This window comes from Coturnix japonica, chromosome Z (genome assembly GCF_054131305.1).
Source record: "Coturnix japonica strain WE chromosome Z, WE-NBRP24, whole genome shotgun sequence".
Lineage (NCBI taxonomy): Eukaryota > Metazoa > Chordata > Aves > Galliformes > Phasianidae > Coturnix > Coturnix japonica.
In genome coordinates, this window is record NC_140702.1 from 22,656,804 (window position 1) to 22,682,481 (window position 25,678).

At 36.8% G+C, this 25,678-nt stretch overlaps 1 protein-coding gene across 5 annotated transcripts in view; it reads right to left on the minus strand.

The window, feature by feature from the left end:
* Nucleotides 1-25,678, minus strand: part of ST8SIA4 (ST8 alpha-N-acetyl-neuraminide alpha-2,8-sialyltransferase 4) — a 50,716-nt gene that overhangs the window by 12,993 nt on the left and 12,045 nt on the right. For 4 of the 5 annotated variants that reach the window (XM_015849477.3, XM_032441311.2, XM_085529474.1 and 1 more), the window contains 2 exons: nucleotides 22,326-22,583; nucleotides 13,434-13,727 (listed from right to left, as the gene is read on the minus strand). In XM_015849477.3, the coding sequence (XP_015704963.1) occupies nucleotides 13,434-13,727; nucleotides 22,326-22,583 (552 nt within the window). The remainder of the gene's footprint in view (nucleotides 1-13,433; nucleotides 13,728-22,325; nucleotides 22,584-25,678) is intronic. The other variant, XM_085529473.1, reaches the window with a different exon arrangement.

Consider the following 25,678-nt stretch of genomic DNA (forward strand, 5'->3'; position numbering starts at 1 on the left):
TGCACAGTTCCTTTTAACCTCTTCTTTATCAAAGTGTATGCACTTTGAGAAGTTATCTCAATCAATTCTGTTTTCATTGTGACTTTCGAGATGCAGAAGGCACTAACTGTACTTGCTGTTTCCCCAACAAGGTATTTACCTGCTCGGGTACATAATTTAGCGGAGGGTTGTTAGAGTTAGGGTTGTACAGTTAGGTTGTGGCTAGAATTGATGATCCTTAAGGTCTTTTCCAACCTGAGCAATTCTGTGATTATATCTACATACCTGTCCACCACCAGTCAGAATTCCCTACTCCCGCAAGCACTGAGCTTGCCCCAACACATATCTTCCTCCTGCTGTCACCTTGAAACACTTTGGAAAGTTCGGGGCAGTTCAGTCATGAAGAGGTTGCTTTGTTTGTTTGTTTGTTTTAAATACAGAATTCTTAATATTTTAATCAAAGTCTTCTATAGCTTCAAATTGATTAATATTTTTCTTTCCTCTGAAAAATTGCAACAGCATGTTACTGGGGTACAACTTGCACTAATAATTCTGCCTTCCACCAGGAGAGCAAATATTCATATCAAGTACAAAAAATAAGATCTAGATTCCAATAATAAGGTCTAACAGAAGAAAAAAAAAACAAAAAAAAACAGCGCAGCAAAACAATAATTAAAAATAATAAGCAAACAATTTTCTATCTTTTAGTTAAGGCCATAAAAGAACAAAAACAACAAAAAAACAACAAAAAAATAACCTGCATATCTGTCTCTCTCCCTCTCTCTCTCTATATATAAAAGAAGAGAAATTAGAATATAAATTAGAGTGCTCCAGGATGCATTTTGCTCATTGGATTGATAGCGTAAAACCATTTTGTGCTCAACTCCCCTTGAAGCCTGAAGTCAAAGACTAACATCAGCTCCCAATTGATACAGTATATCAACATGTGCAGTTCTACATTATTTGTTAAACTACACTCAGTTATATAGAAGAAAATCCAACCTCTTGATTTAATCAATAACATTTGAAGTCTCTCTTTTAGAAATTACTACATAAAATGCCCATTACAGGCATTTAGATTTTAACAGTACAATGAGATAGAGCAGACTAATCAAATACATATAAAAGCTATTGATTTTACCACAATATATCCCACAGCTGCTATGAATTAATCAAGCAGAAGAACCAGTCTTCATACTAATAAAAGTAAACTACTTCAATATAATAAGGAGGTAGAAGTTACTCCCTAAGATAAAGATTCCACAAGATTTCAGATAGGTAAAAAAACATTGTTTAAAGCCTGTTTTGAAGAACATGATTGAACAGAAATAATTTCTTCCATTGCAACTTAATATACAGATCAGAAGTGAGACATTGCCTTATGAAGTCCATCAAACATGAAAAACACTTTTAAACAATACACCGGAGTCCACATAGTGGCTTTTCAATATTTAAAGGGAGCAAAATAACTTCTCACATGAGTAGACAGTGATAGGACAAGGGGGAATGGTTTTAAACTAAAAGAGGGAAGATTTAGAGTAAAGTTTTTACTGATAAGTATGAGAACATGTTGCCCAGAGACACTGTGGATGTGCCATCCCTGGAGGTGTTCAAGGCCAGGTTGGATGGGGCCCCGGGCAATCTATCTAGTACTTAGCTAGTAGCTGGCAGTCCTGAGTGTCGCAGGGAGCTTGGAGCTGGATGATCCTTGAGATCCCTTCCAACCCAAGACATTCTACGATTCTGTGCCAAAGAGTCGGTGTATTTGAAGAGCAAATGTTCATTTTTCACATTCTGTTAAGCTTTTGCTTCATGGCAAACAATGCCAACCATAATGCCAATTATCAGCAATAAAATGTGATCAGAGCTCTGCCAAGCCCACCAACTGCTTTCACAAGGACATGCAACAGACTGAGAAAAAAACGGTTTGAGTCACTACTACACTGGGTCATAAATTAACATGTGATAACTATGAGAAAGGCTGCAGATTGCACTGATTAATTTTTCCAAGCGATTTGCAACACAAATTCCCATGGTTTTTGAACAAGGAGATTAGTGTTTGATTTTCTTCCAGAAAGACTTCCTGTATTTGTATTGCTGTCCTCCCAGATCTGCCAACATGACAGCTTCCTGCATCCATTTGTCTTTTATACTACATATTTCAAAAACTAGTGTAGAAAACTATGAAAAAAAAAAAACAAAAAACAAGCCCCAAGCCCAACATTTTGTCAAAATTGGCCAGTATTTGAAAAAAAAAATATTAAAAAAAATACATATGCGTCCTCTGTCTTTTTTGTAATTTATTTTATTTTCTTTCATTGGGTTTAATCTGTTTTTAAACGCATGTATAAGGTATGCAAGATACGTGTCTGTTTTTATTAATATTGTTAAAAAAGATAAAACACAAATCAGTCAGGCAGGTAACTGTAAAATTATATTAAAAATAATAATAATAAAAAAAATATTTGTGGATGAAATTAACAATTAACAATTCTTTTGAAGAGGAAAAAAAGTACTTGTCACTTTCTTGGTTAAAGCACTGGTTAAGCAGACGCTAATCTAATTTTAGATATAGTACAGTGCCAGTGGCTCTACTAAGTCACCATCAGCCATATAATTATCAACAATTTGAAGTAAGATCTTCTGTCTGAGGTCAAGCTATTCAACTTGCAGTCATTAGCATTATAGAATTAAAGTGTGTTTATTTCCTGGCACATTTCCCAGATACTTTGTGCCTGTAACTTGCTTTACGCATTACAAACAAGTTATATACATTGAAAACAAAAACAGAAAGACAGATTTCCTCTTTTTCACCTCTGCTTCAGAGAACAATCACGGTACCAAAACAGCTTAGCAGACTGATGAGGTAAAAGCAGGAGATGGTCAGACAAATCCTATGCTTTAAAACAGCCCCTTCTGCATTACCCTTGTGAGTGAGCAGCCTACTGCTCTGTAAAGGGATTCACTACTAACAACATCACAGAGCTGAGATTTACAAATGCTTCGGCCAAATTTTCCCCTAACCACATAATCTCAAATTAGTTCTTCTCCATCACCAGAATTCATGCACTCCACCTCTTAACTGACTCAGCCTCTCCAGTGACCCTTCAGATCTGTTCAGATGTTTGAAGCATCCCTCGGGTCTCATGTCCTCTACAAAAATCACAAGATAAATCCTTTGCTGGCAGTGGAAATCCCAGTGGTCATCAGTGGGTCTGTAAGTCAAGACCTGCACTCTTCATGGCACCAGCTTACACCCATCCCTTACATCAGCCCCAAAGTCTACAGCAATGTTCACAGCAACATCTGTGAGGATTCACGTAACCATCCAGCTTCCCATCTGCTGCCAGTAAGTACACCTCACTGTTCTAAAGGGAGAACACACTGCAGCATCAAAAGTGCTCCTTCCTGGACCCTGTCTTTAACAGCCTTTCGGGATCTCAAATTTGTGATTTTTAAATGATTTCTAGCTTTGTAAAAGGAACAACAAAAAACAAACAAACAAAAACCAAAAAACCACCCACCCTAAAATACACCTAGAACACTCAGGTTTATTTTCTAAAAGCTTCTTGACTTGAAGAGCAATATGTCACAGTCTACATTCTCTTTCTTGCATCTTCTTCTTTGTCCCTTACAGACTAACCATGAGAAGGGCCTCATCTGGAAAGTTCTTGCCAGCACACGCTATTTAAAGTTCACAAACTCTGCAGATGAATTTTAGACTGTAGGAGCTGTCTGGAACATGAAGAGTATTATCCTACCCTTTTAGGCCTTCTGCATGCTACAGGCTTCATCTGAAGATAAAGATTCTGACATAAGATTAAGACGTGATGCCTGTTGGTTTCAGTATGACTCCAGCATACCTACTACTTCCTCTCCTTCTAGCACGTCTGGTAACTGTGCCCTCTTTTATACTGAAATGAAGACAGGAAAACAAACAACAACAACAACAAAACAACACAAAACCCCATCAGCCTCCTAGATGTTCTGAAAACAGTAGCTGCTCTTACTCTCAGTAGGATCTTCTCTAGGATCCTTTTCCATGTCTTTGTTCGCAAGTTGTAAGAGAAAACGATTGCTCATTCTGGTTGGAAATTCTCCTGTATCTCTCTGCTGGTTAATAGAGCACAACTAAGATTAAACAGAAACACAAGCTCTAGCAATAGCTTTCCCTAAGTCAATTCTCTTTGACAACTTCACTAAACACACACTCCAAAGAACACAAACAATTACACTTGTGCCTACTAAAAACAGAATGGGAAATGTAAGTAACATGTTTGCAATGCTTCTGAGGTATATCAAGTGTTATTTCAAAAAAAAAAAAATACTGAAAAGCAATGTAAAAATAAAAGCATTTTCTTTTACATTTACAAATACAAGTTTATTTTCTTAACTTTTTTGTGGCCCATAAATTCACCTGCTGAAGATTAAAGTACAAATCTCAAAATCATTACTTCAGAGCAGCAAACTCAATCTCTCAGTGAATATGAACTCACATACAACTTAACCTCCCATACATAACAAACATGTCTTCATTGTCTGTACAGGAGCATTAGGACAGCAGGACACCTGAGAACAGGATTCCCAGGAGTTAGCTGAAGGAGGTGCACAAGACAGTGTACAACAAGGTGGAGGCAAGGGACTTTCAAGAGATTTAAACCCTACGCCCTGTGTGGCGAGCTTCTAACTGAACTGTGGTGTGTTAGAATTCTAACACCCAAGAACCACAATACAGAACTGTAGCCCAACTGGTCAACTATTTTCTTTCCAAACATGCTCAGTGCTTAAAAACTCTGTTCACATTACAGCACTGACCTAACCACCTTGCCTTTTACTTTCACAAGTACACTGAATAAATAATGCTCACCCATTTCCTCATCTTGTAACTCACCAAATCTCTTAATTCTCTGATGCAAACCAAGCAGACTAGAAGGCTTTTCCAGCCACTGAAAAACTCAGTCTTGCTTGATTTCACAAGTAATCACCCACACAGCTGCTCACTGCTCCCCAGTGGGATGGGGGAGATGACAGGAAGAGCAAAAGTGTGTGATAACTCAGGCACTGAGATAAAAGACAGCTTACTAGGCAAAGGAAATGGAAAAAAAAAAATAAAAATCTGAAGTTATGCATAGGTAGTAACTCAGCACCTTCCACACATAGTCTAAAGGCTCAGCCACTCAGTCTTTCAGCAGTGGCTGTTCTGGAAGACAAAAAGACAACAACAAACGTATTTCACTACTGCAGGTTTTTCATTATTAGCTTTATGTGGGAACATGTGTTTGGTCAGCTCAGGTCAGATATCCCAGCTGTGCCTCTTCCCAGCCTCTTCTCCACCCAAGCCAGCTCACTGTGGGGGAAGAGCAAGACAAGGAGAAGGTCTTGATGCCAAAGCAGTGGTGTGCTACCGACAGTGATTTAGCCACCAGAACAGGCAAAAGGCTACTGTGAAGAACGTTAACGTCACTCCAGCCAGATCCAGCAGTACACTTCACAAAGTGGAGGGAACACGTTAGTCATTTTTAGTCACATCTTTTAAAACCATACCTGTTCACTAATTTCCACTCCACTTCAGAAATTAACTAATCATATGAAGAAATAGATTACTGCCTAGATACTCAACATAACTGCTACTCATCACATAAGTTTATTAAGATGAAAGCTAAATATACAGATTTTTGAAAAATCTACCAAACCATTTCAGACAAAACAGAAAATAGCAGAACTGTGAGTTTCACCTTCCTTTAAAGAACTAAAAGTAAACCTGACTTCCTCATTCAGACACATATCACACAGAATAAACAGACAGCTCGCTTCATGCATCAAAAGCATTGAGAAACTCCTCTCCATCCTATTAGCACTGTCTGCCAAACACAGCTCTTTATGGACTCTGTGGATCCCCTTTACAGCCTATGAAAACTTTCTGATTTGCTCTTCTGCTGTACAGCAACAATTATTGTTACAGGAGCAAGATGCAGAAAAATGGGAGTTAATTAATTCCACATTTTTTTACACTTTTTGAAAATGCAGAAATTAAAAGATGCTATGCAAGAGCATATAAAACAATTGAAAAATAACAAATCAGTACCAAAATTGCTATCAAATGTAAACATGCAAATACAATGCATGAATAAACTATATGTAGTTTATCCCTTCCTTAGTTGCTAACAGTCATGCTAACAACCACACACTAAGCTTCAAAAACTTGAAAATAAGCAATTTCTTTATTTTTCATGTAACCAAGACCGCTGCTCTTATCTGCTTGAAAGCTAAAATTCAACCTTAGGAGAGTAAATTTTTACAATTCCTAAGTGCAGTTATTGCTCGTGTTCAGGATCAGAGCAGTAGCCACAGCAAAAGGAACACACACACACACACACACACACACACACACACACACACAAAGCAACTCAGAGCTTTACTGTCAACAAATAAATAAGGATAAGGGTTTTCTCCCTACAATCATGACTTGACTTTTCAAGTTCTACTTTGCTGAATGGACTAGACTATGGAAAATAGATTTATAAAAAGCATACACATAGGTCACTTCAAAAAAGTCATGCCTCCTATTTATTTCCATGGAAACTAGAACAGATACAAAAAGCACAATAACATTATTTGTTGGAGAAAGTTCTCAGCTACAATGCACTCTTCTTTCAACATAGTCACCACCACTAGCCATGCATTATTGCCAACTACAAACATAAGCTTGCATGCCACACTCACGCACAGTCCAGCTTTTGCTGTGCTCACATCCACTGTTTGGTTTCCAAGTAATGTTCATCAAACATCAATGAATGTACGGTGGGTGTCATTTTTTCCACGTGAAGGAACTTAGTGACACACCTTTGCTTCATATGTACTGGCATGTCAGATGACATTCTGTCAGGCTGCTGCTCTGATGCCATCTGCCACATGGTAACAACATTTAACAGAACATTGGTGGGTAGGTTCAACTTCTACTTTCATACCACCAGTGTCTGCCTCTGATACTGTAGTTCAACATAATAAAATAGGAAGTGTTACTTTCAGAGCAGCCCTCCTATGTTCTGTTTCCCCTTTGTGTTCTCCCCTACTTCAACTCTATTTTCTCCCACTGAAGACTTATTTATCTCAGAAAGAATCACATCTCATCTTTACTAAACTTCCCCAAAACAAAAGAACAGAGGGGATTTTGTGCAAAGCAAACAGCAGGATATGCTGAGGAGCTCTAAGCCAGTTAAGCAGACTGGTAACTTTAATGGCATGCATGTCTCTTGCAGCCCTGGCCATCAGCTGCTGGGTTGAGATTAGTTTGGGTGCTTTGGTGGTGTCTCAGGCTCAGGAAAAGGAGTGCCACATGCTTTTCTCACATTAGGGAAGGATCTTGAGACATGAAGAATGACTTCACACGATGCAAGTACTGAAAATCCAAACTGACTGGTGTACCATTTGTTTGAAAAGCAAATGACAGGCAAAGCTCCACTACTAGGTTAGACCAAGCCAGAAGGATACTTGTGACACAAAAACACTATTCCTACACTCACATTTATGGAAAACAGGAGCATAGTTCACTGGAAAGCAGAGAAATCTGATTATTTTTTCTCTCCCCCCACATATTTTGAGTATTTTTTTCTGACATGATGGAAACCTTTCTCATTTTATATTAAATCTATTTTTTTATTGTCAGCTGACTTTTTCATTCTTTGATTTCTGTAGTGATTGCAATCCATGCGGTTCCAAATATCCTTTCTTTAGGAACATATTTTAGCAGCAAGAAACAAATATGGTAGCAGTAAAGAAAGGAACTAAACTGTTTACAGTATCAACTGCTACCAGCAATTGTTTCTTTATTAGCAGAGAGCTGCTGGAGAAATATTTGATTTCTGCATGTTTCAGTTTCTCAGAGTACTTCTCCTGTATTTCCCACAGTTAAGGACGCCAGAGCTGTGCTGAAGCTGTGCAAAAGGTCACTCCACTCAAACAACAGCTGTTTGCTTTCACTAACAAAGAGAAAAAGACTCTGCACTGAAATGCCCATAAATAGACGTGGCATACTCTTTACACAGGCACAACACAGAGATTTCAGTGGGAATTCTGCTGTGTTTAGCGTAGGATGAAGTCTAATACCACTCTCGTAAAGGCAGTAGCAAGGAGGAAGTTAGCGGAGCCCAAGCTAATCCCACAGGATGCCCACACAGCTGTTGCGTACCCCTAAGGCTGAAGGAATCTTCTGTGAAGCAGTTGTGACGATTTACCGCTCTTGAGTGACTCATAGTTCATGGGATGACTCCAACAGGAAAAAAGCCAAGAAAACATTCTCACACGTTAAGATAAATGTGAGAATTTTGTTTCATGGAGACAGGGAGGAAACATGAAAAAAAAGTTCTCAGAAAGCTACAGAAGATAAAAGGACAGCGTTGGCAGGAGTGAGGGTGTTTCCACATCTTCAGCCCATGTCTTCCAATATGCACCAGCAGATGCGGGTTCTGATAGTTAACTCTGGCCTCCAGTGCATCAACAATGTGCCTAGCCTCAGCAGCTCTCCCTGCTCCCCCCGGGGAACTGAAAGACAGCACCAACGGCAAAAAGCATCTGCTCGTCCTCTTTCCAGGTTTAGTTGTCTGCCACTGCCAGAAATAAACAAGAGCATCTGGACTCTGATCCCTGTAAGCTCAGTTCCTGCTTCCCTACCCTGTAGTTTAGCATGCCTTCCAGTGGAACTCTGCTACTGAGACTAGGTCATACAGACACACTCCACGCTTCAAAGAGTATCACACACCTGGAGTAGATCATTAAAAATAATCCTAATAATGAAAGTGTTCAGTATGAAATCTCAAATCTATTAATAAATCAAAGTTTCTGAAATTTGTTGCTAAATTCAATTAAAAAAAAAAACAACAACAAACAACTAATGCTGTTTATTCATCTTAATTACTTTATAATCAACCTTCCTAGCACTGGCATTAGATAGCAAAGAATCCTTTTAATCAATTAAGCTCCTCATTTATAGATTCTACCTTCATCTTGAACTCAGTTTGGTACAAAGTACCTCAATTATTTTGTCAATAATGTGCGCACAGTTACATTAAAAATTCCATTAAAAAAGCTTTTAGAAACACTTCAAAAGGAAATCATGCAACTGCCCCCCAAACAGTTTCTAAATCCCATTTTTTAACTTGATAAACAAACTTCTGAAGTACGAACAAACAAATTATCACATGGAACTACCAATTCATCTTGGTATAAAACTGCTGAAGTTAGATAAATGTATACATCAGCCATTTAATATTCATACTACTGGTTAAGGTACCAGCTGCCATGCTGGACTTAGTGTTTATATAATCTGTTCTCAAAACTTTGAGCCCCTCTGAGATTTTAGAGGAGAAGACATCATTCACCTGAGTTTAATAAGGCGTGGAATCCACAAAAAACCCAATATATATATATATATAAAGCAATTTCTTTTCTGAACACCACATTACCTGTTTTATGACCCAAAACATGCAAGAATGGACAGAAAAAAGTTTTCAGAATGTTCTGGGAATACAGACTTTATGCTAGTATGCAACCAAAACCAACTCCCAAACACTAAGCACTGCTCAGAAAATTGCTCTTATTAAAATAAAACGAGGGGGGGGAGGGGGGGGGGAAATAAAGGACAGAATCTTAGTGATGTATGAGACTGCAGCAAAACTGCTGTTATTATTTATAAGAGCACACAGAGTTAAGTGACACAGGATTTGAACAGAAGTCCAAGGAAACTACTGTCCTCTCTTTGGAAACTGACTATGCCTTACGCTTTAACGACTAATGAAGGAAGAATCTAATTTGCTTGAACAATGTGGCAGTGTGATACATACAAGAAGAATAGAGACAATCCTTTCCAAGCCTTATGGCCATCAGCCTGCATCCTTCAGCATTAAAGATCTCTATTACTACTTAGTATGTCAGACTGAATTTATAAGCATTAGTTATTAAATTCTTCAGCACACAATATACTACATTTGTGTGTTTTTCATAAAATTGTAGGTGGGTTAAATAAGTCAGTATCAATTTACATTTACACAAGCAACCTGTTCTTCAAGTAAAAAAAAAAGAACTGAAACCTGTTATAGTAGACATATGCTCTTTTTAGTCAGTTTTCAGGCCTGTAGTACAGAATTGTGTATTTTTGGATTATACAGACCTGTAGTTTCAGTGTAATATGTTTAAAATACAAGCCTCATTTCACCCAGCTGAATTATAAGGATGTGGTGTAGCCCTTGAAACCAAAATGAGCATGGCTACTTAAGTTCTCAAAAACAGCTAAGGGACTATTTTAGCTTATTAAAGATAAAACTGCACCTTTTATTCATCTCCATAAGCACATACTTTCAAACTAATATGCTAGTTCAGTACATCCTCCTGGTATTATGTCTTCGGCACAGTTTAAAAAAATTCTCACTGTGCTTTAGTTACGCCATTTGGATGATTTAAAAATGTAGGAAGCACTATTTGAGCCATACCGACTTTCCTGAGTGATTCTCTTATCACTGTAGTCTAAATTAAAGTAGTTCTAACTACCTTCATATCAATTATTATTTAATCCAAAATATGGATACTCAAAGCCAGAATGCTTTGGTATCCAAAAGACAAGAGAAGGAAAATAAGCAAATTTTTATTTGCATGAAAGTGAAAAGGAGATTGAGGATGTTATGAATAGAAACAGAGGACAATGACTGCTCCAAGCATTTGTAAATTAAAAGATCATTACACTACACTGGAACAAAGATGCAAATATTTGAGAGCACTTGCACTCTACACAACAGAAGTTGCAAACATACTTGCAAGTCATTTCCTTATGACAATCAACAGAATTTGTATTTCCTTATCATTCTTTTACCAATAACTTAAACTTCATTTCCCTCTTATAGCTTAACACACTGAAAGACAAAAGCATAAGCCTTACATGTGTGCTCAAACACCCTGTTAAGAACAGTCTGCATAGCCCTTGCAGTGCTTTAATGCAGTTCTTGTGGGTAGATTTCCTGTTTTCTCATCCAACTAAAAGCTGTTCTCAGGTTGTGTTTATTTTATCTTTTCTGTTTTGCAGCACCATGGGCCCTCCACAGGTCATCTCTGTTTACTTTGTGTGGTCACAAAGACTTACACTTGCAAACACAAAGCTTGCAAAACTATCAAAAACAGACAAAAATAGTTCAGATTCATAAAACAAGGACTGTTTCAGATGCATATGTTTTAGGAACTGTCTCTTCTTACTTACTGTCTTTCTAGCTTACTGTAGAATTGAAATAGTTATGAGCATCACAGAATACAGTAATATGAATATTTTACTTAAAAATATGTAGCTAAATTGCACATGCTGCTTTAAATGGCAATGGGGTTGTCTGTCCTTTAGTTTCAAACTGAACTTAACACTCACAGCTTCCTTAAATTCCCCCACGTCTTACTGTTCAAAGTGAACTGATTTAACAGTCGGTTCACTTGCAGAAAATAATAATTTTTAGCTCAAGCACTCTTCAATTTAAAAACATTATTTTTGCTCATGTTTCCCATACTGTCATGACATTCCATTTAAAACAGAAACCAAACACAACTTAGAAGGGTTTAATGCAACCTATAAGGAGATGACACTCACTCCTTAAATTTAACCTTGTTGTAATACAACCCTTATTATTATGGACTGGTGTTGTTAGTCTGCCTTCTGTAAAATCTAAAGAGCATACTAAATGTGTTATTGCTAGCTGCATCGCTTCCAAATTTGACTCATGAAGACACATTCATGTCATGCATTGCATTTTACGTAAAATCAAGGGTGAAATCAAGGACAAATTTATCTTCTAATTTTAGTCTTCTTATTCTGTTCTTAATTACAAGAAAGAATATTAATACATTATGATATTGAGCTACCTACAAGAAGAACAACAAAACAGCAAAAGCAACCTGATAAAACAACAAAGCCTGAAAGTGGAGGGCCTAGTGGTTAGAGCACAGATTCAATGGGTTTGTGTCATCACATCAGATGACACCAATAGCTAGAGCCAGAAATACAGTACAGCCTAAATTTTCATCAGCAATTGTGATGGCAGAGTTTAAGTTATTTTTACTTCAGAGAGACAACAAAAGTACAAAATCTTGGAACCCAGGCCATCTAGAGGGGCCTTAGGATGGGCAACTGACAGACAGTGCTCTGAATTACAATTCATACTTGATAATTTTGCCTAGACTTGGCAGATGGGAATGAGAACAGCTGCTTGTAATTTGAAAGTGAACTTATTTGTTTAGATTTATACACACATGCAAAGACCACTGCACTTATCTATGCACTACAGGCACTTTGAACACTTGCAAATTCAACACAATCAAGGCCCAAAAGTAACTAAACTGTAACTGTACTATAAAAGAACTATCCACCAAAAAACTGAGCAACACAGTGAAAAATCAGTGAAATCCCAAAAGGGACAGTGATTTCTTTCAGTGCCAGAATTATACCATATTAAGAACAGAGCAGTCAGTCTATGGCAGATGAGGAAAAACACACTCAAAAGCTCTAATACCCCAAAGAACAACATATTTCTAAGCTTTATTCTCATGTTCTCATACTACATTAGGCTATCAGGTGAGACATCCCCTCTGCTCCTATCTTCACTGCTGTAACACAACAAACTTTTTAGGCAGATACATGATAATTAATTGCTGTGCGAGCTTTAAGACATCTTCCAAAACTCCTTGAATCAGATAGGTCAAGGAACAGAAGCTAAATATTATCACACTATTGTAATTTGCATAACAAATAGATATTGCACTACAGTATTCTGAGTGTTTTTCATACATAGCCCTATATACTCTTACTTGCAATGGAGCCTTCAACTAAGAGTTTTGTTTGATTATGAGGCTAGAAAGAACCAAGCCACTGCACAAAGCGTGAACATGCAACTTTTTGGTCAGTACTCTTGAATTGACCAAACACTTGGCTGAATTTAAAAGGAGAAAGACTGCTACAAAATCTTAGGCGTTCTGGGAAGGAGCTCAATACTTTCAGATCTGTCAGACTTCATTATCTACATGGTTGTTTCCCTACTGCCAACATGTTACATAAATTTATTTTTTGCTCCATAATCTTGCCCCAATTTTATTGTCCTCTGATTTGTTAAGAATACAAATATTCTTTGAATCCCGTCTGTTTTTCACCAATTTCCAACTATAATGAGCATAAAAATACTTTGCATATAAAAGCAGAACAGAAATGATATTGTGCTATTGCATTTCAATTGTTTGCATTACAGTAGGCTAAATGAGTGGATGACATTTATTGCCAAACAAGCTTATTTCATCATAAATGCAATCCATTACAACAATAGGGGAAATATGCTAATCGTTTTAACAATTTACGTGGTCTTTTTTTCTGGCTGTTAGAAATTCTAGTTATGAGTTTCATTGTGCCAAGGACAGACCAGTCTTTTCCAGACACTTACCCTCTGACAGCATGAATAAGTCTCAGTGATGGATAGGCGGTTCGCACTTTCAATTTATTCTTAAGGATTAATGCATTAACCCACTCCACATGCTTCTCTCCGCCTTTGACCATGAAAGCAGGGATCCAAAGGACACTGTCATTCAGCATGGATAGTCTATGCACAAATTTTTCTCTGTCACTCTCATTCCGAAAGCCTCCAAATGCTCTTTGTACAACTGATGGGTTCATGGTAATAAAATCAGACTTATTTCCCACATCTGCAGCAAACTCCACCACGGGAGCTAGATTGCACCTGAAGAGGAAGAAATTAATGGAAAAATGAAAATAAATATGAAACATTAACTCAGAAATGTATGCATGAAGGAAAAGCTAAAAATGAACATGCAAGCCCATTTCAATTGACATGAGGAAAAAATACCAGTGACAGTGTGATTGTACATAGCATTTTGCCAACATTTTCAGACTTAGAAAAAAAGAAACCCACAACATTGAATGCAACTAGGTCAGCGAGAAAAGACTTTTTTGTACATTTGAAAACAGTGTCAACATGCTTTAAAAAACATAGCTCGGAGTATGCCTTGTAACACCTACTACCTTTCATTAGTGCTCATTTCTCATCTTGTTACCAGCAACTCACAAACTTACAGGAAATCATGTCAGCCAATTTAGGTACAGTTTATATTCTCACTGCCTTTTTGTTCAGTACAGTATTTAAGTACAATTGACAAATTAAATTTAGCTCATGATAAAAATATTTTTGTTGTTTCAGAATATCACTGCAGTTGATCAGATGTTTTGAAATTTTGTATTTTTATTTCATTTTGAAATTAAACTTTTTTTGAAAAAATAAAAAATTAAAAAAAAAAAATCACATTTCCATTCTGCCAAGATGTCTTATATTCGAACCTTGTCCAACTGTCGCTCTCATCAGGCCTTTACTCATCAAATCTTTTCAACTCTATCATATAAATATGTGCATCATAAGCAGGAAGCCCTTCTCCATGCGCAGCATGAGAGCCTTGTGTCTGTACTTCAGAAGCTACCTATGATTTCCGTGATGAGTTAGACCTGTGTAAGACAAATCACCTCCAGAACATCTTCTGTGAATTCATCTCTAGTTGGTACGTACCACTGCAGCACCATGACACAGTATTTTCATGATCTGGCAAACTTTTTAGCTGAGTGAAAGGATGCTAAGTGATGTCAGACCTAAGTCTTTTGAAACATTTCCATGTTATTATATTCCAAGCATAATGTCATTCCACTAGTTCTGCAATTATCTTCTGACACAATGAACTTATTACTTAAGCTTAATCCTTTAGCACCTTCTAATGGTCAGATACTCACGTGATATAAAAATAACTCAACTCAGCATGGTGATAAAGATTAACCCCCATGATCTAGGCCTTAATAACAATACTAATTCCCCAGAACAACACTTTATTCTGTAATCAAATGAAGTTGCAATCGTCTTCAGAAATAAATGTTCATAAAGCTATAAGCCCTACATATTCTGAAGGGATTCAGTTGTACAAGTATCTCATGACATGGAGGCAGATGTAAACTTTCCTGGAAAATGGATTTACATTTTTCTGTAACTCTACACATCTTCTTGACAAACTTTCTTCATGTATTACAGGCGAAGAGAAATATCTTTTAGAAAATTTTATTCAGGATATACATTTTCTCCCACTTACATCAATAGCTTTGAGAATTTCTAATGTCTCTAAAACCATCAGTGTATAAACCTGTAACCTGCAGTTGTCAAAAACTGTGTTGCATAAAAATATCAACCAATGAGATCCACTGAATCACCTCTGCTCGAAAATATATCTCTTCTAAGGATGCACTGCTGAACATAAAAAGGATTCTTGCCCAGCAGTACTTTTTTTTCGGCACGGTCTCAGCTACATACAAAGGACAGAATCTATTACTGACAAACATGAGACAAAGCCTGGCATTGCAAATCCTATTCTCTCTGTTCAACTTAAGGAACTTACCTTGTTTAAAAAGCAGTGTGTTGTACTAAAAGTGTGCATGAATAACATAGGCCAAATGGTTCTAATACAATTCTTCGTTTCTTTTGACAACTCTTACTCTTACTTGTCAACAAAATCAGAGCCTACAACATTTTTCCCGTTTAGAAGTGCATGTGGCCTGAGAGCAGCATCTCAGCACAATGCCACCCAAAGCCTAACAACAGAAAGTCAACACATGCCTACCAAATAGAAGGTCTACCTACACTTCACTTTAAAACTCCTTTATCGGTCATATACGTCATGTCTGTATTTTAGAAAGGTATGAAACATAACATATCTAGCAGCATAAATTCTTAACTTTTATATTCAGACATTTCAAGTACAACTTCAGAAAGCAACGAGCAACCCAAATGTACTTAGTAACAATTTGTTGCCTAAAAGTAGTTCTTTTCAAATCTTAGTCATATGCTCTAAACTTTAAGGTTTCAAATTAGGCACCTATTGTAAGACTAGAGGCAGGTAAGACATTTTGTTTTTCAAATGCTGAGCAACCTTTAGCATTTGATCTTTCAAAAAACTCAAGTATATAAATATGTATAAGTAGAAGTGCTGACATTTAAAATAATGCAGTAACAAAATACATCTGAACTTTGCAAGACTGTTTGCAAAGAAGTAACTAGATGCTGTTACCCCTTCTCTGCTGTTATTTTAGTAGAACATAAATAAATACAAGACAAGCTTACAATATTTCTCTCTCAGTTAAAGAAACAAAAACCACTGCATTAGTTGTAGCTCAACAGTTTATATGATTGCTCATGCTAAGCCACTTCTCATTTATCAGAGGTCACATCCTGCAAATAATGATTCTAATCCTTCCTTCCTTCCTTCCTTCCTTCCTTCCTTCCTTCCTTCCTTCCTTCCTTCCTTCCTTCCTTCCTTCCTTCCTTCCTTCCTTCCTTCCTTCCTTCCTTCCTTCCTTCCTTCCTTCCTTCCTTCCTTCCTTCCTTCCTTCCTTCCTTCCTTCCTTCCTTCCTTCCTTCCTTCCTTCCTTCCTTCCTTCCTTCCTTCCTTCCTTCCTCCCTCCTTTCCTCCCTTCCTCCCTTCCTTCCCTTTATTCCCTTCCTTCCTCTCTTTTTCTTTTTCACTATGTTACCACTGCTATACCAAATCTATTAGAATAAATAGAATACTATCTTTACTGAGCTCCCTCTTTCTCACATGCTGCATTACTGATACCTTGCAGCAGTGCCATTGTTTAAAATTTGAGCCCTCGGAAACATTTTTCTGCAACATATCTTCCACTACATATACACATTTTCATTCTAGAAGTACTTCTTTGTTGCCTTCACCTTAGACAATCCAACTAAGTGGACTGCAGATCAGATTTGGGTAGGACGAACTTTACAACAAGGTTACTAATATTGGGATGGTAAGAACAGGCTGGAAATAATAGTCACGCGCAGCACAGAAAATCAAGCTGGTCAATTACAATAGTAGCTGTAAACACCAGTGCTACTTATTTCTCCCCTTGCACGAAGATAATGACTATTCACTTATTCTTGTAATTCTTCTAAGCACTTTTTTTACAGTACAAGTGTTCAGAAGCTGGTCTAATGAGACAAAATAAAGCTGGGAGAGGGAGTTCAAACAAAACCAAAGAGGGACAAGGCTCATTATGATAGAATGTGAGACAAAAGCACAAAGCACCAAGGAAGGTTCAGACTGGATATTAGGAAAAATGTATTTATTGTAAGAGTGGTCAAATCTGGAATGGAAATCCTAAAGTGGTGGTTGATCTCCATGCTCGTCAGTGTTCAAGATGCACCAAGATAAAATGGAACTATGTGAATATGAGTTTACAGAGGTCATTTCTTATTGCAGATCCATTAGTTTTCTAAATTTAGGTCCTTAATTCAACTCTTATATTAAGAATTAAATTACTTTGTTTGTTTGTTTGTTTTCTAAAAATGCTCCAAGGAAATGCTCCAGTGTTAAACTTTAATTGCTTATGTAAGGTATTCAGTACTGTGGCCCACCAGCATTTGTGGCACAGGTGTTACTTATTGACAGAACAAGTTCAGCTTCATATGGAAATATCTGTTTCAGTTCTGTTCCTAGAACAGGCTGACTGACACTGTGGTCATGCACAGCCCCTTCCAGCACTTGACGTTATTATTAGGTGAAGCCAAAAAGGAAATGTGGCCACAAGAAATCAGACCTACTTCAAGGTAGTACTCCTGAGGTAGAGGCTACTCCGTCTACGGGAGACCATCCAAATTACTGAGGAAGTGTATTTGTAGATTGCAGTTGTTAAGAATTTTGACGCTAAAGAAGGAAGAGAGAGAAGGAAAAAAAAGAGTGCCACATTTAAAAGCTGAAAATAGTCTAATGAGCTAGTGATGACACATTCAAAGGAAGTGTTTTGTTTTGAAGTAAGGTCTGTTTAACTGGCAACTTCTCTTTCAACAGATCTAATTTCTTGTGCATCCAGCTCCACTGGCACAATGGCTGTGCTCCAAGCAAGGCAAATCAAATGAGTATTGAAACACAAAAGCTAATGTTTAAAAACAAACAAACAAAAAAATAGTTACAAGATATACGTAAATTACTACTCTCAAACTTATGCTTCTGACAAATTTATAACTGTTTTTTTCCTATCAATGTAAGGAACAAAACAGAAGAAAAAAGATACTACCACTGTCTCCTCAGATTAAGATTAGAGGAGACACAGAGAAATGTCAGCTATGCTCCTGAAATGAGAAATCACATATGGTTGGAAGTTCTGTCATTTTCTTCTTTCTGGACAGAGATGCTAATTGTCTGCTGCTCACATCACAATTGTCCACAAAACTAGGACATCAGGGAGGAAGTGGGACAGATTATCTTCCTCCTAACACAGGATCAAACAGCAAATCTATTAAATGACTACAAGCTTTTTCCATCTCAAATTCACTAAGCATGAGACTGGACAAGGCAAGAAACAAAAGTAGGAGTTGCACTGGAAAAAGAAGACCTAGGTTCATCTACTAAAATATCATTAGTGACAATGCAAAAAATTTCAGCTTCATTCCTAGATACTGATAGTTAAACTAGAAGGATGATTCTCTGCTGGGTAAAAGGATTTGTAATATATAAACTGTGTACCTCAATCCAAAAGAAGCAATTAAATACTGATATCCTGTCATGGTTGCTCCTTGCCAGTGCAGGTCTATGGCAGGCAAGCAGCTTCATGTAACATGTCTTAACTATTTCAGGTTTGTTCTCCACATACACAAACTAAAATGAAAGGGATTTGTCTAGAAGTGGCATCACCAGGTGTAAACCCACAAGATTTTGCAACTTATTTCCATAGTTTATTTAACAAAAAAACTGCAAAACTCTAGTTGGCACCTACGTTTGAAAAGATTCCACAATAAAGTCCATTAAAGAACAGGAGGAGAGGTGAGAAGATAGGAAAGGCAGAACGAAGAGAGGGTATCATTATAACATATTCAGTTTGCTCTTAAAGTAATGCATTTATTTACATGGAAGCTACAACACAAACAAAGGCTACAATAACATCACTTGAGATAGGTAGTACACCTAACAGAGCTCTGGTCTCTGATCTCCAGTACGAAAAAGTGTAGACAAAAGGAAAGTAAAATGTATCACATTTAACTCTCAGATGTGAACAGCATCTGACCCAACAGCTATAGAAACAGCTGAAAAGAGCACCACATGAAAAATAGCTCCTGAAACAGAACTGCACCATTTGAACATTTAAAATGCAATTGGATGAATTGTGTAATATTTCTGTTCTTATTTATTTTATGGAATCAGTGATTTGGGAAGGATTCAGAGCCTTTTCTAGGCATGGCAGTAATATGTACTTCGCTTTAGCTTTCCATTACATAAGATTTGGAGGTGCAAGGATCAATAGGGTGTAAACAAACAAACTAAAAACAGAAGGGATATAAGAAACAGGAAATTAGTGTAGTAGTAGTATAGACATCATAGGTTTTTTATCATTATTACTAGAGAAGAGCCCCTGTGCTTACCATTTTAACTAGATGTGTCACATTTTCTGCTGTCAAAGCAAGCATGACTTTGCTAAACTTGTGGAACTAATCCATTTTATCCTGGCAGAAGACATGTCCCTAGACTCTTCATTTCTGACATTACAAAAACAAAGGAAGTCCCCATGTGATCAAGTAACTAAAAAAACAGAACACTTTAAAATGTCCAGTAAATACAGTAAATCCGCTTATACTGATATTACATTGCTTACAAGAATGACTCCTATTTATGCCCTTGCCTCAAGAAAAATTGCATTGTTTTACTTGTAAAATTTGTAGGATTGCAAGAATGGTTATTATTTACCTCTAGTAAAGATGTCTATTTTTAAGCATCCGTCTAAATTTAAGTATTCTAATTACCTTGTATCTTTGTTGGATAAATGTTCTTTGAGAGGCACTGTTAAACAGAAGGCTGGATTGTCTTGAAGAAAGATGGCCAGTTATTAGCAACTTTGGATGACTTTCAAAGATACTAACTAATTTACACCTGATAGCATCTGGCAAAGCACTAGGTATTGACTACATCTTTACTCTTGATAAGGCATATCTTCTCTTATTCTTTGTTCTCATTAGTTATTACCAAGATATTCAAATCACCTTAATAGAAATATTAAAATTTAGGGTATTGCATCCTTTTCAATTTCACAGACTTTCACCACCAGTTTAATCATAAAATTAGTGGCATTGTTGGTGTTGAATCTACCATTAAAACTGTTCTACAAAACAACTCTCTCTAAAACAAAGCATACATTACTATCAAAACCATCTGGATCATAAATTTAACTCCAGCAATTTAAATCACTTTTTGCAGCCCCTAGATAATAATGCACTCATCATCATAAGATTCTGCAACAGTTTTGTTCATCAGTCAACATACCTATCTGCACTCATGATTTTCTATATACATACATGAACTGCTTTTCAAAACAGTGCTAGGCAGTGAGTAGAATTAGTACATACTACCTGTAGAAAAATGAGCTGAAGAAAAACACAGCAACAGGCTGCCATGCTACAAACACCAGATTCCCAACAGCCAGAGTTGAGTGGTTACCAAATGGACAGTAGTATTAGATCATGCAACCACATACATCATGTATAATTTTATTTATTTATTTATTTATTTATTTAAAATTAAGGACAGGAATGTAGGAAATTATAACCCTGAAGTATGCTTTGACTTTAGTTTGAAATAAAAGGAGTTTTCCATTCTCTACTTTAAACAGACACATGGCATACATCACCTACATTACAACACATTACAATACATTAAGTTAACCATGGAGAATCTGTGAACTTCTGACAAGTTTTAAGTCTGATTTCTACATCAAAAACTTCTCTGTATTAAAATGGTCTGTAGACTGCAGGGTCAAAGATGTGCTTTTATCCAGAAGACTATTTGTTATTAAGATTGCTTTACCTATTCATACACCAAAGGAAATGTCTTTCCAGCCTGAAAAACTGATCAGCAGTTGTAACTTTTTGATGTAAAAATTTTATCTTTATGCCATGTAGCTTCAACTTGTTAAAATCTCATTAGATGTCAAAACTTAGATTTCAGTTGAATGGGAGGAAGGCTATGGATGTAACTTCAATTAAATTAAACATGTGAACAAAGAACACACTTTGTTGACTTGAAACTTTCTGAATCACGCTCCCATTTGCTTTCTGAAAAGCAGACTTTTCCCTAGCATCTTAGTTTTACTGTATTTCTGTTGGATAAATCACATTTAATCAATGAGACAGTATAAAACTATGGCATAACTAAAAGCTATTCAAAAAACTGATATTTATTTGTGGATTCCCTCTGCATTAAGGATGCTAACTTCAAAGACTAACCCTGATACAAGCAAAACAGACAGGAAAAAATGTAAGAGTGATGTGTAATTGTTCCAAGGGCCCCTTGCTAATATACCCATCAAATAAAATGCCACTTTCATGCTTACACCCAATTTTGAATTAAGGATTGAAAAAGTATCTTTCTTTTCCATTCTTTGGATTTTTGCCAACATCTTTTCTCAAGGTAAGGAAAAGAAAAGTAACCTGCAACAACAAAGATTTCTATATTGCATTTTAACACTGCATTTTCACACTTCTAATAGCAAACCAATTACAAATTTTTGTTAAAAATCAAAGTGACCTACCTATCTTCTGCCTAACCTTCTCTATATCCATATAATGCCACGCTCTCAGATGAAGCTAGCTATGATTCCTGCATAGTTTCTATTGATTTATGAAGGCCAGTGGTATTCTATTGTATGCACTTGACAGATGAATGAATAAAAAGCGAAGCCTGTCGGCATTTTTTCCCAAACTGCATGGATACACTTCGAAAGCAATGTGAAAAGATTTACATGTGTGACTTCCAATTACCTTAATGGCAGCCATCTGGTTCAGCATCAACACATCACACTGAAATTTTACCCCACAGTGCACAGAAGTAATGTAGTAATTTACAACAGGCCATCACCACTGGCTAAAGAGAGATAAGGCCATCACTACTGAAAAAAAGAATATTTTTGAAAAAGATAATATTTTGCATTTTTTCTACTATGGGCTCTGTAACAATAATTATTTTGTTTGGAAAAGAAGCAACAGGAAAAATAAGTAGCTCAAATCTCTCACTCCTCACCAAGTGTGCTTCTTGTTTTACTTTCACTTTAGGAAAAAAAAAATCTCTTGTAAATAATACAGGACCATATTCAAATTTGGAAAAACCCATACTGAGGAACACAGTTTCACATTAACTGTTCTGCAATTTCAGATAACCCCTGAAATCTGTAGGTGATATGAAAGCACTTCTCCCAGCTTTTGTCCAAGAAGCACAGCAGGTAGCATGTTCAAAAGCAGAACACTCACCTTATAACAAAGTCATGGGTATCTATCTCTTTTCCACAGCCACTGTCCAGAAGGATGCCAGAATTTCCAACTACAGCACAGGTTTTAAATCGGCGATTCTTCATTGGGGAAACCTCAGGGAGAAGGCTGTGCAAATCCTGAGAAATATTTAGGGTGCGACGTCTGTCTAGTACATAATGGATTACATCTCCTGGCTTGAAGCTGCTTTTGACCACTGAGACGTCTCTTTCCGCATCCAAGAAACGAAGAATACTCTTTCTGTGTGGAAAAAAAAAAGAAAGATGCACAGATAAGAACCAGTATTCACTGATGCATGGAATTATCTAAGAGTAATGGAGACCATGCAGAGCATGCCGCATACTACCAAAGGTAGTTAGCATTAGACAGACAGAAGTCACTTCCCATGTTCTAGGATGGAGTTAGACGAAAGCTGTTACAACAGAATTCAAATCTTAATTACGATATCACAAGTAAAGTACTACAGCAGTAGATCTTAATCCCAAGGGAAAAGGATTTACAGTATATGAATATATATATATAGAGAGAGAGAGAGAAATTACACAGCGTATACTACTGTAATGTTTTACAAAGTTTCAGAATGTTCACGTGCTTCAAAGAGGACAGGAGCTGTTTGTTTTCATAGAAACATGACAGTTTAAAACATGAAGTATTTATGGTCTAAGAAATAAGTGTTTCACTTCATTGTCATGTCTCACAACCCAGCTTGGTTTGAGAAAAGCTGTTTTCATACAGCTCCTTATTTCACTGCAACACATTCAGTTTAGCATAAACTTAGTAGTAATTAACAGAAGCTCAGCTTAAGTTATTCTAATTAGCTTGCAATAAGAACACCCACTGTCTGATCTAAGCTAAATCAACTTAAAAACATGCTGCAAATTAAAGTACTTCTGCCCAAGGTCTAGTTAAACTGTTCCCTGAACTCAGAGAAGCACTTCCTAGAACACAATCGTTACTTTGAATCAGTTTAATTCAGTCCTGTAGCTCATTTCTCTGCCACTAAATGTTCGAACTGTTCACAGAGTTCAGATATCCATGATCAAGATCAGGGCTTAACAAGCTACCACAGATCAAGGCACTAAGATAATTACGCATCCGTATACCCACAGTGCCCAGAAAATAACAGGTAAAGTGCATCTGCTTCAAAGTCAGCTGCAAAAGTTAAATCATGATAACCTACACCTGATGGTGAGGTGGCAAATGCTAAAGCACTCTTAAGTATGTAAGCAAGCATTTTAAAACTCTTTTAAGGACTAAAGTACGGACTGAATCCTGCACTAGTAGTCTCAAGAAGTCTGTAGTACACATCCGTCTCTGGGATAAAAAGCTATAGAAGGTCAGAGCTGCAGGAGGCGCTGCTACCTCAGGATGGCCACTGTGCCATGCACCCATGCCCATGCCTGCACTGTAAAGTGTGAATGTTTGTGAGCAGGTGTGAATACCATGCCTGAATTTAAGCTCATGCTGAAGTCCAATATGGAACAGATAGGACTTGCCGAGCTGAGGTAGGTCATCCCCATAGCTGTTAATATAAACATACTTCTTTTTTCTAGTTCTGTAATACTAACAAGTATTACAAGAAGAAAAGCAGTAACTTCACATTTTCCACTGCTGTCAGCAGATAAAATAGGATTTAAAATAGACTATTTCTTGAGTAAGAGAACGCTATTTTTGCGTAACCAACATTTAGAGCAGAACTTCCTTAAAGCAGAACAAAACAGGAAAAGATAACCAGAGATGCTGCTCCAGCAGCTGCAACACCCGCTGAGAAACATAAAGGAGAAATAATCTCAAGTAAAAAGGAATGAACTAGAGGAAAACCATGACCAGACAGCTCTTCTGTCACCGCCTTAAGAGGAAAGAGCAAGTCTAAACCTTGCCATTACACAAAGCACTCAGCCTGGAATTGACTTTAAAAGCCATAGGGGAAGGGAAACAGGATAAAAATATTTTTTTTGAGTGCTTCCTCTCACTTGATACACCAGGACAAAGGGGAAAAAAGAATGTTCTGGGGTGTCTTTTACAGTTGTCAGGTATAAATGAAGGAGCACTGGGGCAAAGACAGCTTGCACTGAGTGTCTCAGAATAAGGGAGATTGGTGGAGAATATTAAAATTCAGAGTACGGAAAACTTTCAGCAACTGGTGTAAAGGGCCAGATAAAGTATTTCTGTAACACACGGCAAAGGCTTCACATCAGCCTGTAAGTCTGATGAACTTTAATCCTAACAGGCTGATGGATTCATTTTGTGAATACTCCACAACAAATACAAAAACTGCTATAAAATTAGAAGGAAAATAAACAAATAAATAAATAAATAAATAAGAGCACGAAAGAATGACTTGTCTGATCTAGCAGCACTATAAGTGACTAGAATTATTAGAACAGAATTATTATTTATTATCTAAGATCCACCACCAGACCACTGGCTGTAAGGGATGATGAATGCACTGAAAGTTACCAACAGCATCAGCCAAAGTATCCAGAGACTTATTTCATAATGCATAATGCAGTGGGGTGACCACAACTAAACCAGAAGACACAACATAAATTACATGAAATCTAGGGCTCTGTCTAAAAAAAAAAAAAAAAAAAAAAAAAAAAGAGTCACACATGATCTCTACCACCTTTGCTTTAATTATTTCAGGCACCCATACCTGATATCTGGAATTAATAGACCTGAATGTTTGTGTAACAAGTACTCTGATGCACAAATGTTGCTATGTTGTTGCATTATTCCAAAATATAAGAGGTAGGCAGTTAAGTTATACAAACACTGCCAAAAAATAAAAGCAAAAAAGTGCCTTAGCTTCCATTACTTATTTAATAATTCACAGTCAAATCTTTTTTACCTGTCAGTGGTCTTACATATACTCTGGAAATTTCTCCAGAAAACCTCAAGAGGACCTAAATCAGATCAATACAGCCAGCCACATATTAAACAGCTGGAATTTTTAAGTCTGAATTTTTCATTAGAAAATTCTATTGTGCGCACAGATACGAATTATGTATAAGAATCCCTGTGCTGATAAGAAATGTGTAATAATTTCAGCATTAAAATATGTATTTTTAATATTAAAGGAAATATGATTAGGAATGCAGATGTTCATATTATTGTTTTAAGTTCCTCTCTGCTGTTGACTCATCTGTACCATAGAGACAGCAGAACTTCCCGCTTTCACGTAAGGGTTGAGATAAAAAGATATGCTAAAGGATATGATAACTACGAACCATGAAACACATATGGGTGTCTCAGTCTTGATGCTGTTTAATAATAAGAGCATTTTTAAATCTCTATTCTGTCCCAAGGCAAAAAAAAAAAAAAAGAAAAGAAAA